At 42.8% G+C, this 12780-nt stretch overlaps 2 protein-coding genes across 7 annotated transcripts in view; one reads left to right on the top strand and one right to left on the bottom strand.

Moving 5' to 3' along the window:
- Nucleotides 1-12780, top strand: part of HEATR4 (HEAT repeat containing 4) — a 53783-nt gene that overhangs the window by 19481 nt on the left and 21522 nt on the right. For 3 of the 6 annotated variants that reach the window (XM_071222059.1, XM_071222060.1, XM_071222058.1), the window contains 2 exons: nucleotides 581-612; nucleotides 3831-3950. The exons of 1 other annotated variant lie outside the window; for it this stretch is intronic. The gene's annotated coding sequence lies outside the window, so the exon portion shown is untranslated. The remainder of the gene's footprint in view (nucleotides 1-580; nucleotides 613-3830; nucleotides 3951-12780) is intronic. 2 more of the 6 variants (XM_045202095.2, XM_045202094.2) reach the window with 1 other exon arrangement.
- LOC112311477 (acyl-coenzyme A thioesterase 1) lies at nucleotides 285-8281 on the bottom strand. The gene is made up of 3 exons (XM_024567843.4): nucleotides 7594-8281; nucleotides 5107-5309; nucleotides 285-2035 (listed from the first exon to the last, which is right to left on the bottom strand). Exons 1-3 carry the CDS (start codon nucleotides 8174-8176, stop codon nucleotides 1460-1462), a joined length of 1362 nt encoding a protein of 453 aa, XP_024423611.2. The 5' UTR covers nucleotides 8177-8281; the 3' UTR covers nucleotides 285-1459.

Here is a 12780-nt window from a genome sequence, read left to right as displayed (position 1 = left end):
TTTATTAAAAAGATAACTGAGGAAATAACACCATAACCAAAAGTTAATTTATTTAAAGTAAAAAAATCCTCTAAGGAAAGTTTAGTAAGCCTATTATGGTACTATTTATATCAAGTGATATAAATATTAATTTATTCATCATTTATTTTTAATAATAACTTATGTAATTCATCTAAATAATATTTTGCCAGCTTTCAAACCAACTAAATCATAAAGGCCCATATGTGTCAATAGAAACATAACTTGAAATGTATTTGCACTAGGAAAATACTTTTTCATCCAAGGAGAAGACATTGAGGAGCTGAAAATATATTTGCTATGAAAACTTTTAGTAGTTCCACATCAAGTAGCAATCTAACTAGTAACTTACAGCTAAGATGTTCACTTCCATTCTGGAAGGAAAAACTCAAATCTGATAATATTTTTGATATTATATGCTTTTCTTCTATGGCAAGTAATCACTTATTAATTAAATCAAGTTCATTATTAACCAGATTCAATAATAGTAAATAATTAAACAAATAATTACTGAGCACCATTATGTACAATTACTGTTAATCAGTATTACTTTTCCTTTCAGAGCTAAAGCCTTGTTTTGTGAGAGACTAAAAGGTATGCCTTTTCTATCTGTTGTGTTTTTTGTTGTCATTAATTTTTTTTATTGTTGTTCTATTACAGTTGTCCCAACTTTCCTCCATTTGTCTCCCCTGACCCTTCCCCCACCCCCGGGTTGTTGTTAACTTTTGTAAGAGTTTATTTAGGGTGGTGGTGAGGGGTGGCAGGGGCTTCATATACGGTGACAAAAGATGGTTTGACTTTGGGTGGTGGGCACACAGTGCAATGTACAGATCTTGTATCGTAGCAATGTACACTTGAAACCTTTATGATCCTATTGACCAATGTCACCCCAATAACTTATAAAAATTGAAAAAAAGTTTATTTGAGCCAAAATGAGGACATATGCCTAGGAGCAAGATCTCAAATGCTCTCCATCTATTTTATTTTCTGCAGAATCCCTTTCCTCCCAAACAACTAAAAGGGATGTAGTTTATAAAAATCTTGGAAACTCATTGCTAAGTTCATTTTAACAGTGAGGAGGGGAAAATGTTTAAGTAATTATTAAAAAGAAAAAAACGATAGCCCTAACTAGTGTGGCTCAGTTGGTTGGGTGTTGTCCCACAAAGCGAAAGGTCGCTGGTTCAATTCCTGGTCAGAGCATATGCCTGGGTTGTGGGTTCAGTCCCTGGTTGGGGCATGTATGAAAGGTTACAGATGGGTATTTCTCTCTCACATTGATGTTTCTTTTCCTTGCTTTCTTCCTGCCTTCCCATCTCTAAAAATAAGTAAAATCTTTAAAAGAAACTATACGTGCACACTAATTGTAACAGATGTACCCAAGATAAATTAGCACAGGAGATGCCACACAGTCAAGATTACAGTTTTGGTGGGATTATCCCCTTTACCCATCCAGGTGTTTGTGGAAGAAAATCTGGAGCTGCTTCCAAGCATCCACCTGGGCCATGGCATGAGCCCTCGGCTCCCCTCCCCAGATGACGGGTCTGCCCACCAAGGTGTGCATGGAAGCCCGGCACATGGGAAAGTAAGGAGGCTCAATATAGTGTCCTGCAGCAGGGTAACAGATGATCTGGGGCTTCTCCTTACCATGGGCCTGTAGGCGTTTACAGGCCTCATTAGCATAAAATTCACTCTTCCAGTTGTGGTCATCCTGACCTACAAGAAACAGGAAGGCACTCTCAGCCCTTTCCACAGGAATTAAGCTCTTCTGGTGAGATCCTTCCAAAGGGTCCAGGGCATCCAAAATGTCTACAAGGCCGTCTTTGGTCATCTTGATTCGATTTTGGTTGAAACCCTGGGGAGGCAGGGTCTTGCCCTTGTAGTGTAAGGCTCCTCCAACATTGACCACCGAGCCATTGATTGTGACGGTGGCAGTGATGCCCTTCAGGAATGAGGCCATGGAGAGGCAGAGATCACCTCCTTTGGAAATCCCAAGCAGCCCGACTCCTGGACCCTTCACCTGGCATAAGGACAGAGGGAAAAGAACGAGTCCATGAACCAGCCTACTGTAGGGCCTAGAACTGGAAGTCAGGTGGAGCTGAGCCTGCATCTGGGTTCCACCCTTTACCATGGTCATGGAACCATGGGATATCTACTTACTCTTCCTTCCCACAATTTCTCCATCGCCTTTGTTGTGATTTCAACAACCATGTGGATGATCTACTAAATACTTTGGCCTCTCAGTTCCTTGACCTCCATACTTCCAATGATATTTTTCTCTACTCCACCCGAGCCACCCACTCCCACTGCCATAACCTAAACCAAGCCATCATCGGTAAGTATCTCATCTTCAAAATCTCAGCTGCCAGCATTCTACTTTCTAGTCCCCATCTTCAGCACTTCCAGTTTGGCCATTTTAGTGCCACCTGTTTCCATCTATCACTTTTTTTGCTGTCAGTATCTCTCTCGTGTTCACTTCCCATCTCCTCTAGCTTAGACTTTAGCTTCATTGTTACTATCACTCCCTTTCAAGTGCTCTTAGCTAATACCTCTCTTCCTTTGGTCATACTTGCCTAGAAAGGTGATAACCTTGGTTAAATGCACCCGTTCCCTTCCGGTAGGCCCGCATTTGTATACATGAACATTCCTGGAGAAAAAATACATTTGTGCTGACAGATCTTTCATCTGATGACCACAAAGTTCAGATATGCATCCGTACTGCCCAGAGTCCTGCCACACTTCACTGTTTGCTTTTCATGTCTCCAAAAGACAATTTCACACATTTTCTTACCTTCTCAAGCCTCTTGAACCCCTCTCTATTTCCCTTCACTTTCATCTCTTCATGTTTCATGGGGAAAATAGAAACTAGCCAGTAGGAACTCTTCCTCATTTTCCCCTGCCAAATCTACTAGCTCCAAATGAGCTCAAGTTCTCTGCCTTCCCTCCTGCTTCCCAAAGAAGTATCTCTGTTCTTATCAAAGGCCACCCCTCTGCTTGACTTGGGATCCCATCCACTCTCATTCTAATAGATCTTGCTCCTACAGTTACTGCTCCTCCTTCATAACGTTCTTCTCTCTTGGCTCATTCCTGTAAGTGTACTTCATGCTCTAGTACCTCTTACATTTCAATAATAATTCCTTGACCTCACATCCACTTTGCCATAGTCTTTTACTGTCTTTCACAGCAAAATTCGGGGGAGAAGTTGTTTGTAGTTGTTCTCCTCTTTCTTGTCTACCATTCTCTACTCAGTCCCCTCCAGGTTAATTTAGTTTTACACTATTCTACAAGGACTGATCTTGTCGTAGTTGCCAACATCCTGTACTGTCAATGGCCATTTTACCTCTCGACAACAGTCCTTCTTTCTTCATGTAGTCTCTACAATAGCACGCTAGATTGGTTTAAAATGTTTATTCTTCATAAGAGTAGTAGAAATTAAATGATATTATTACCCCAATTTTTCAAAGGAGGAAACAGAAACTAGCCTTAGAGCTAGTATTTGGTGAAATCAAAACTCAAATTTAGCCCTGGCTGGTGTGGCTCAGTTGGCTGGAGTGTCATCCCATAGATGGAACGGCTGTGGGTTTGATTCCCAATCAGGGCACACACAGGCTGTGGGTTCAATCCCTGGTCTGGGTGCATACGAGAAGGCAGCCAATCCATGTTTCTCTCTCACATCAATCTCTCTTTCTCTCTCTCCCTGCCCTTCCTCTCTCTCTAAAGCCAATTAAAAAAATATCCTTGGGTGAGGATAAAATAAATAAAATTAAAAAACTCAAATTTAACTTTTCTCTATCCACTTTTTTTTAAAATTGCAGCCAAAACAGCAAAACATCAGTAGAACTTGGTGAGACAGAGAATTGATGATGTCATCTGGTTTCCTGAACATACCTGTGCCTGAACCTAGCCTGTACCACAGACTTTTCAGTTATGAGACAGTAAGTTCCATTTCTGCTTTAACAGTTTAGATTGAGTTTGCTGTTGCCTGAAATGGGAAGACTCCTGATACAACTACTAAAAAAATAGCCAAGTAGATTGATTGAGTTTCCATCTCCTTTCAGTCCCTCCTCCAAGTTTTGAAAAAATGGATCAAATTGAAGGGAGGAAGAAAACCAAAAGAAGAAAAGGAAAGAATGGCAAATAATAGTTAGACTTGAGTTAAATTAACAGAAGAATTGTGTGTTTTTACAGTTCCTTGTTCAGAAACCCGTGTCCTAATTTCCCTCTGACTCAATACATGGCCTGGCCCACATTCCCCTGTGTCCTGAACCAACCCAGTTGTTCTCCCGGGCTACCCTTAAGCTAACGGGCCATAACCATCTTGTACTTCCTTCCACATCTTATTCTAATTCCACTATACTCTGTCCCTTTTTGTAAGAGCTCCTATGCTTCCATATTGTAAAATAATCTTCTGATCCTCTGATATCCTAAGCCTAGAAGCCTCCAAACATTTCTTAGTACCCAGGTTTTCTGACCATCAAAGAACCTTTAAATCTTAATACTGTGCTTTCAGAAGGAGCACAAGGAAGAGAGGGTTGTTAAACACAAACATTAAATTGGGGCAGGATTCCTTCCCCCCTTTCTTTCTACTTCCTGTGAAACCCAGGTTTCTCAGATGTGTTGGGGCTCAATATGAAATACCATAAAATACTAAAATTTAAAATTCCATAATACCAACTAAGAACTAATTTACCTGCAGGAAACTTATCACAGTAACACATAATTGCATAGAAATTGTCTATGAGAAGTGACTATAAAAGGTAGCATATTGGGGGTAGGGAATGGCTGTCATGAATTTGTCTAATTCTTTTTGGGCTTTTTAAAGATTTTTTTATTTTTAGAGAGAGGGGAAGGGAGGGAGAAAGAGAGGGAGAGAAACATCAATGTGTGGTTGCTTCTTGCGCTCCCCCTACTGGGGACCTGGCCCACCACCCAGGCATGTGCCCTGTATGGGGACCAAACCGACAACCCTTTGATTCCCAGACCGGCACTTGATCCACTGAGCCACACCAGCCAGGGCGTAGTTCTTGAAAACCAAGAGCATTTTTGAAGAGAAGGCCTGATATGTAGACCACAAAACTCAGAAATTCCTACCTGAGGGTGACTAAGCAGGTAGTTCACAGCTTCTTCAAAGTACTCCAGGTGGAGGTTCTCCATGCCCTTTGGGAGGTCTTCATAGTTATAATAAGCCAGAGCCATCACAGCAAAACCCTTCCCAGCCAGCAGACTAGCTCGATATTCCGGAAGACCACCTCCAGCTCCAAAAAGGTCCACAATCCCAGGAAAGGGCCTGGGTTCTTTGGAAGAAACAAAACACAAAACTAAATTATTCTTAAAACTCTGCAGTGATGTCAAAAGCCATTTGTTGCCTATTGGGTAATGTCAAAGTTTTCTATTGACAATCAGAAAATACAGGTTGAAACACCTCTGGTCTTCAAGTATCCAGACAATGGCATGGCCTAAATCCACATTCCCCTCTACACGCAGAACCTCAACGCAGCACAGATTTTTACAAAGATTGTGTGTTACTTTTGTGACTAAAAATAATTTATAGACAATGAAAACAGCAAAATCATTGCCCTCTCCCCACAAAATTGACAATGCCAAAGGCTAGGGAGGGTGCAGAGCAGTGGGAACCCTCATACATTGCTGGTGGAAATGCAAAATGATACAGCCACTCCGGAAAACAGTTGGGCAATTTCATATAGTTAAACACATATTTACCATATGATCCAGCAATCTCACTCTAGGTATAGTTACCCAAGAAAAGTGAAAACTTGTGTTCTCATAAAAACTTGTACGCAAGTGTCTATAGTGACTTTATTCATAGTCTTCAATGACTTCAAACCCAAATGTCTTGGAAGTGGTGACTGAGTACACAACCCGTTGTGCACCCACACCACGGGGCACCGCTGCGAATCAAGAAGGAACTGCTGACGCATGAGCAACACAAGTGAATCTCAAGTGCACTATGCTTGACAAAAGGCTACCTACTCTGTATGATTCCATTTATTGGATATTTTCACTACTTACATAAAAAGTTTGTATTTAATATGCAAAATTTAAAGAACAATAATAAAGCAAACACTTTATCTCCAACATTTAAAAAAATGACTCAGTACTATCCCCTGAAGGCTCCTGAGTATCTGCGCTCCTTATCTCCCCTCCCACTGTCCTGGATTTTATTCGCTTGATTTTCGTTACCCCATTACCATTTATATGTGTACTTGAAACACTGTTTTGTTTATTTGTGCCTTGTTAAAAATCTTATGGAAATGGAATGGAACTGAATGTGTTCTCTGGGACTTGACTGTCTTACTCAACACTGTTTTTGAGATTCATTCATGTTGGTTCTTGTGCCTGCAGTTCATTTACATTTGCTGCTATAAATATACCTCAATTTATTTTTCACTTCTACTGTTGATGGACATTTGGGCTGTTTCTTACAAACAGTACCCTTTGGTGTATGTGAAGTAATGGAATGATATTATCAACTTTATAAGTAAAAAACTGTTTCCAGGAATAGGTAAATAAATATATTCCTTTTAGCAGTGTGAATTCCTTTTCCTCTACATACTTGTTAACAATAGTAATATTAGACTTATAAGTTTTAGCAAATTTTGAGTGTGTGAAATGTGTAGTTTTATTTTGCATTTCCTTGATCCCTGTTAGGATAAGCATCTTTTTATCTTTTCATTGGCCAACTGCTTTTGATGTAATGGAAATGTTATCCAATAATTTCAGAAGATTTCCAGTTAATAGCAGGAACTATTAACTTCCTCCTTCATGCTAATTTTCTTAAACCTTAAAATACTATGGGAATTATAAACAAAGTTGTAAAAACTGAGAAACCTTTTAAGAAATTAAAAACTTGAAACTCCTTATAAATGTTTTTTAAAAAATTACAACCGTCTTTTCGATAGGATAGATAGCAAACCAAGGCAGAGAGGGGGAAGGAGATATGTCTCACTCATTAATTCAACAGTCCTAAGCATGGTCAGGTGTTCTGAAAAGTCACAGGAAAAACCATGACAGCACAGGACCAGGGGAGCCCTTGAAATTCCCTATGGATCGTTTCCACCACCTGGGAAAGAAAGCCTTTGCAACTGTATATTAATCCCAGGGTCTGGAGAGGGATGAGGAGGGAGAACCTCGAAGCTGGCCAGGAGCATAAAACCCCTAAGGTTTATACTACTGTTGGGGCACTCAGACTAGCGGGGCCCTGCTGGCAGCTTCTGGTTCTTGTATGTCATAAACAAACTTGCCATCTCATTTCTACTATACGCGTTGTCTCTCACCTGAATTCATCTTCCTGCGAGCCAGACGGGAACCAAAGAGGCGGGGGCCCTAATTCGGGTCTCCCCATAACATTTTCCTTTCTTTAGGATAGCTTTTAACTGACCTCTCAGTTTTGGAGCAGCAGAGCCATCTCCCCAGCCAGGCTTACATTCCATTCCTGTCTCCTTGATACTTTAAGGCCACGCTGACCTCCGGAACTTTGGGAGCTACCTCCTTCCTCTAGATGGAAGCGGAGGAGGTTAGAAAAACAGCGGAAAGAAACTGGAATTGGGTTGCGCTCACCTGGCGGCAGGAAGAGAGTGGCGCGCACCCTGCCCGCACGCACCGGTACCCGCCGCACCCCGGGTGCAAGGAAGTCTCGCTCGTGCACCGCCTGGCCCAGGAGACGCCCTCCCTCGGGCTGGTGGCCCTCTAGCACCTCCAGCTCCACCACGAAGGGCGTCTGCACGTCCCGCTTCACCAGCCGAAATAAGGGCTTCTCAGGCTCCAGGGCCCAGATGAGCCCCATGGGCTCGAGCCCTGTGAAGCTGCCGCCCAGGGCCGGCGCGCGCATCAGGTCCAGCTCGCCGCCCACGTCAGCACAGTAGCGCGCGTGGGCCCGGAAGAGCGCGCCCTTCTCGTCACGCAGGGACGCACGCATAGTGACCGGCTGCTCCGGGGCCAGGCCCCTCACCACGATGCGCACGGGCTCGTCCCAGCAGCAGCGGCTTGCGGGCTCCAGGGTCACCGTGGCCGCCATCCGAGCAGGGCCCGAAGAGACCAGGCTAGCAGGCCTCAACTTTGGAGAACTTGGCAGCAGCGCCCAGCTCCTAGGGCCCCGGTAGCAGAGTCTGGACGCTCGCAGGACAGCGGGAGATGTGGCCATCGTTTTGCGACTTGATTTCAGAATTCGGATCAACTGCACGGAGCTGTGGAGGAAGTTGGGACTGGTTGGGGAGCCTCTAACGGCAGGCTGCCCAGCTGCTGGCTAAGAGCCCAAATGGGCAGAGCAGTCTGCTAAACTGAGCTTGGAGGGCGAGTCCTGCCAATCAGCAGCAAAGGCAAGCTTGCGCAAACCCTCCTCGCTGAAAGACTTCCACTTAATTTGGGAGAAAATGTCCCAGTTCTGCCTCCTAAAAGCTCTTTAGTCTGTGCGATGGGCTGGGCCAGGGCTGCCACTGCGGGAAGCTGGCACATAGCAGTCTCCAGTCTCCACCCTTAATAACTAAGCAGTGCAGGACAAATGGAGTTTTATCACTTTGGTAATAATAATCATAGGTCTTGTCTTTGAAAATGTGCGCCATGGTATTTTGCTCGTATTGTGTATATGCTTCTACACCATGCCACATCTAAAGGGCCTGGTATATTTGTGTGACCTCAGCTTTATTCCTTTTAGGGGTAAAAACAGCCAAATGAGATAATAGTTATTATTTTGTTATATACTGTACTCCCATGTTTCATTTAGGCAAATAGTATTTCCTTTTCACCCTAGACTTTTTCACCTTTTCCTACTTTTTCATAAATTATGGTTTTTACCCTGTGGTGGATTTTTTTCAGCAAACTTCAGTTCAACCCTCTTTCAAGACCTTATACTTGATTTTATATTCATAATTTCTTATTCTTTTCTTTCGAGAGATTGCAGAAACTTTAAGGCCCCTGTTGACCTCAAACATATTGTTAACCGAAATTGTCAGGAGGCAGAAATCACACAAAAATGCATTTATTTGGGATTGAAAGGAGTCGCAAATTTGGGCACACTGATTCAGGTAGCAACCCAAAGTGTCTGACAGAGAACAAAAGTCAGGGTTTTTTAAAAAGGCCCACAGGGAGATTTGCCTGTCATTCATAAAGGATTTGAATAGGTGCTGGTGACAGAAAGCTAACCTTGGTTAAACATAAATGATTGCTAAAGCTATCTCTAAGTAAAAAGTCTGTCTCTGTGAGAAGTTGCAGGTGTTTTTGCAGCATCCTAGAATATAGTTTGCCCTGTTCAAAAGTTCATGTTCGTCCCATAAGGATGTACAGAAGACCCATTTCCTTAGTGGCCTCTTGGCTCCATTTTAAAGCTCCTTAACATAAGTGACTCCATTTTGTTTCACACTTGACAAAATAGAGAGCCAGATACTTCCCCAGCAAAGCGGCTTTGTTCAGGAACAAGAAAAACTTGCAATTTGGGACGTGCAGTCAAAAAGTAAACCACTGCCAGTCCAGAGAAACAAAGGAGAGAAACGCTCTTTTATGGACCTGAGAGGGGCAGAATGTATTGCTTAATGTCCCCGTCTCCCTGGAGTGCACTGTGAAGAATGCTCTACCAGAACATGGTTAATTTTGACAGAAGCAATTAGGCCTTTACAATATTAGAGAATATTTCCTTTTATTTGCTGTGGATCAAAATAGGCAGTGACCAGGTACATTGGGTGTCTTGTAACTATCGCAAAGGGTGAGAGTTCACGAGTTCCAAAGGGGATGAAGTTGAGATTTAGAAGGACCATGGGCAATGCTTTTGGGTAAGGTAATTGGAGGGTCTCTACAAATTTTGCCAGTTGCGTTTTAATAATGCTATTATTGCATCCAGCTAAACCTAGGACTGTAGCACAAACTTGTCCAAGCACCTGATGACTAAAATGCGTTCCCTGATCACTATGGAATTCAAGAACAGTTCCCCACCTAGGGGTAATCTTTTCCAACAGCACTTTAGCCACAGAAGAGGCAGTAGCCTGTCTACAAGGGAAAGCTTCCATCCAGTGAGAAAATATACACACCATGACTAAAATGTATTTTTTTCAACAGTACTGGGAAGCTGTATGAAATCTATTTGTCAAACCTCAAATGGAACCTTAGGCAATTAAAAATGTCAGGGAGCAGAGCAAACAGGCTTCCCTGGATTGTATTTTGGGCAAGTAAGGTAGGCAATTTTTCTGCGGCCTTATTAATTTTTCCCCACCAATATTGATTCATGAATGCCATCATTCTGTCAGGGGACCAATAGTTGAGTGCATGTACAGTAGGTAGGAGTGGGAATTTTAGAGTCTCTAGTATTTCTATCAGAAAAAAAACACACATGGCTATTATTATAATTAAATAGGTTTTTTAAATTGTGGTAATACACAAGGTTCACCGTTTTTAAATGCATAGTTAGTTAAGTGCACTCACACTGCTGTGCAAGCATCACCACCATCTACCTCCCAAACCGTTTCATCACCCAGACTCTGCACCCACTAAACAGTAACTCCCTCGCCGCTCCTCCTCCCCACCCCCTGCCCCTGCAATGCCCTCTCTGTCTCCATGAACTTAACGGTTCTAGATGCCTCATATAAGTGGAGTCACGCAGTATGTGTCCTTTTGTGTCTGGCTTACTGCACTTAGCATAACTTCCAGGTTCATCTATGTATGTAGCATGTATAAGAATTTCATTCCTTTTTAAGTCTGAGTAATTGTATATACATATATATATATATATATATATATATATATATATATATATATATAAGTTTTTTCCCACTAATCTATCGATGGATGCCTTCTGACTATTGTGAATATGCTGCTATTGAACATGGGCATATAAATATCTATGAGCCCTTTTTTTAATTCTGGGTGTATACCTAGAAGTGCAGTTGCTGGATCACATGGTAATTCTGTGTAATCTTTTTGAGGAAACTTAGCCAAGGTTTTAATATTTAATTTTTTAAAAAGTCTTTTAGTCTTTTCATCTCAGAGAACATGCCCTCTGGCCCTTTTGTGAGGGTCCCAGGGTCTGAGCATAACTTGAGCCCAGGTGCTCAAGTCAGCAGTCAGGCTGATCAGTACGAGTGGCCTGAATGTTGGGAACGGCCCTGCCTGGTTTCAGAAGCTGTAACCCCTCCTGGCTAAGGCTGAGTAAAAAGACCTTGGGACCATAAGCCACTTAGGAGACAAAGCTTATCTTCCTTGTAGGGGCGCAGCCTCTGCCCCCTTTCACCTCACCCTGCTTGGCCCCAGGCGGATGACCAGTTAGCCAATGACGGGTAAGATTCCTCAAAGGAGGGATGACCTAAGATAGGCGTGGTCATGAAGAGGCCCTCAGGGAAGGACTTGGGGGACTATAGAGAAAGGGGGCTTTGACATAGCTTGAGTCCTCATTCTGTTGCAAGAAGTCTCCTAATCTCTTGGCTGCCTTACTTCCCTTCCCTGACTTAAGTCTGAAACAATGCTGGAGGTGGGTGCGGTCCTGTGCTGGAAAGGGTGGGTTCCCTAAGGCAATCAGGCCTAAGAAAGAATGCATAAAATCCTATGAAACCTACTTTGCTAATACCCTCAATTTAAATGATGAGGGTCCAAGCGTGAAATGAATTTGTTTCCCCAAAGTTTTATGGCCCTTTAGCTAACTGACCCTGACTCAGAATAAGCCCTCATAGTTCTTTGAATGTTATCTATTATTTGATCATTTCTGCCCGACAATGATTGATGAGCTTTATGCATACAACCTGTATTCCTATGCAAATTAAACCCAATAAAAGCCCGGCAAAGCAAGGGTCAGGGCACTCTCCTCTTGAGAGAGTGGCCCTGCCGTCCCTTTTCCTCCACAGGACTCGGTAGTCCGTGTGAATTTGTCTCATCTCATCCACATCACTGTGGATACTGCTTGCCGGTGACCATGCCACCTGAATAGCAGGGCCCCAGGTCAACTAGAAAGACAGAACCTAGGTTGAAGAGGGTAAAGGAGTCAAATATATGATGATGGAAGAAGACTTGACTGTGGGTGGTGAGCACCCAGTGCAAGATACAGATGATGTACTATAACATTGTGCACTTGAAACTTATTAACCAATGCCACCCCAATAAATTTAATAAAATACAAAAAAGATTCTCGTATAAACTTTACAGCTATCACTGACAATAAAAACTTTTGATGAAGAAGGAGGAGGAGGAGGAGAAGGAAGAGTGGGAGGGGGAGGAGGAAGAGGAGTGGGAGGAGAAAGAGGAGTAGAAGGAGGAGGAGGAAGAGGAAGAAAAGAACAAACCTTAAGCCCAGAAATCTTCCCTGCTGTCAGGACAAATAGTTATTTTCACAAGGGGACTTCTCAAGACCAGTAATCTGTAAATCTAGAATTTTACTATTAAAAAGACAAGGTTTGAAGAGTTCCCTTGTAAAAAGAGTAATTTTGCTGATAATCTTCCCAGGATCTGGGGAGCAGGGAAGATAGAATTGAACTGTGTGAAGGAAGCAGATTAAGTAGGGGCAGAGATGAAAGGGGAATGGAAAAGGTCCCAATGCCCTGGCCAGGTGGCTCAGTTGGTTGGAGCATCATCCCATACACTAAAAGATTGTGGGTTCAATTCCTGGTCAGGGCACATACCTAGGTTGCAGTTCATTCCCCAGTCGGAGTGTGTATGAGAGGCAACCGATCAATGTTTCTCTCTCTCTCTCAAATCAGTAAGACTTGGGTGAGGATTAAAAAAGCGGGCGGAGACTTTGCCATTTGTTCTATCAGCCTGGATAGCTGACGCATG

The sequence above is a fragment of the Desmodus rotundus genome, chromosome 7, assembly GCF_022682495.2.
Source record: "Desmodus rotundus isolate HL8 chromosome 7, HLdesRot8A.1, whole genome shotgun sequence".
Taxonomy (NCBI): Eukaryota; Metazoa; Chordata; class Mammalia; order Chiroptera; family Phyllostomidae; genus Desmodus; species Desmodus rotundus.
This window is presented reverse-complemented; position numbering and strand designations above follow the sequence as displayed.

Coding starts and splice junctions, on each gene's coding strand:
- LOC112311477 (XM_024567843.4), bottom strand. CDS start 8,176: ATGGCCACATCTCCCGCTGTCCTGCGAGCGTCCAGACTCTGCTACCGG. Junction 5,310..7,593: donor CACTCTCTTCCTGCCGCCAG/GTGAGCGCAACC, acceptor TTTCTTCCAAAG/AACCCAGGCCCTTTCCTGGG. Junction 2,036..5,106: donor ACCTGCTTAGTCACCCTCAG/GTAGGAATTTCT, acceptor TCCTTATGCCAG/GTGAAGGGTCCAGGAGTCGG.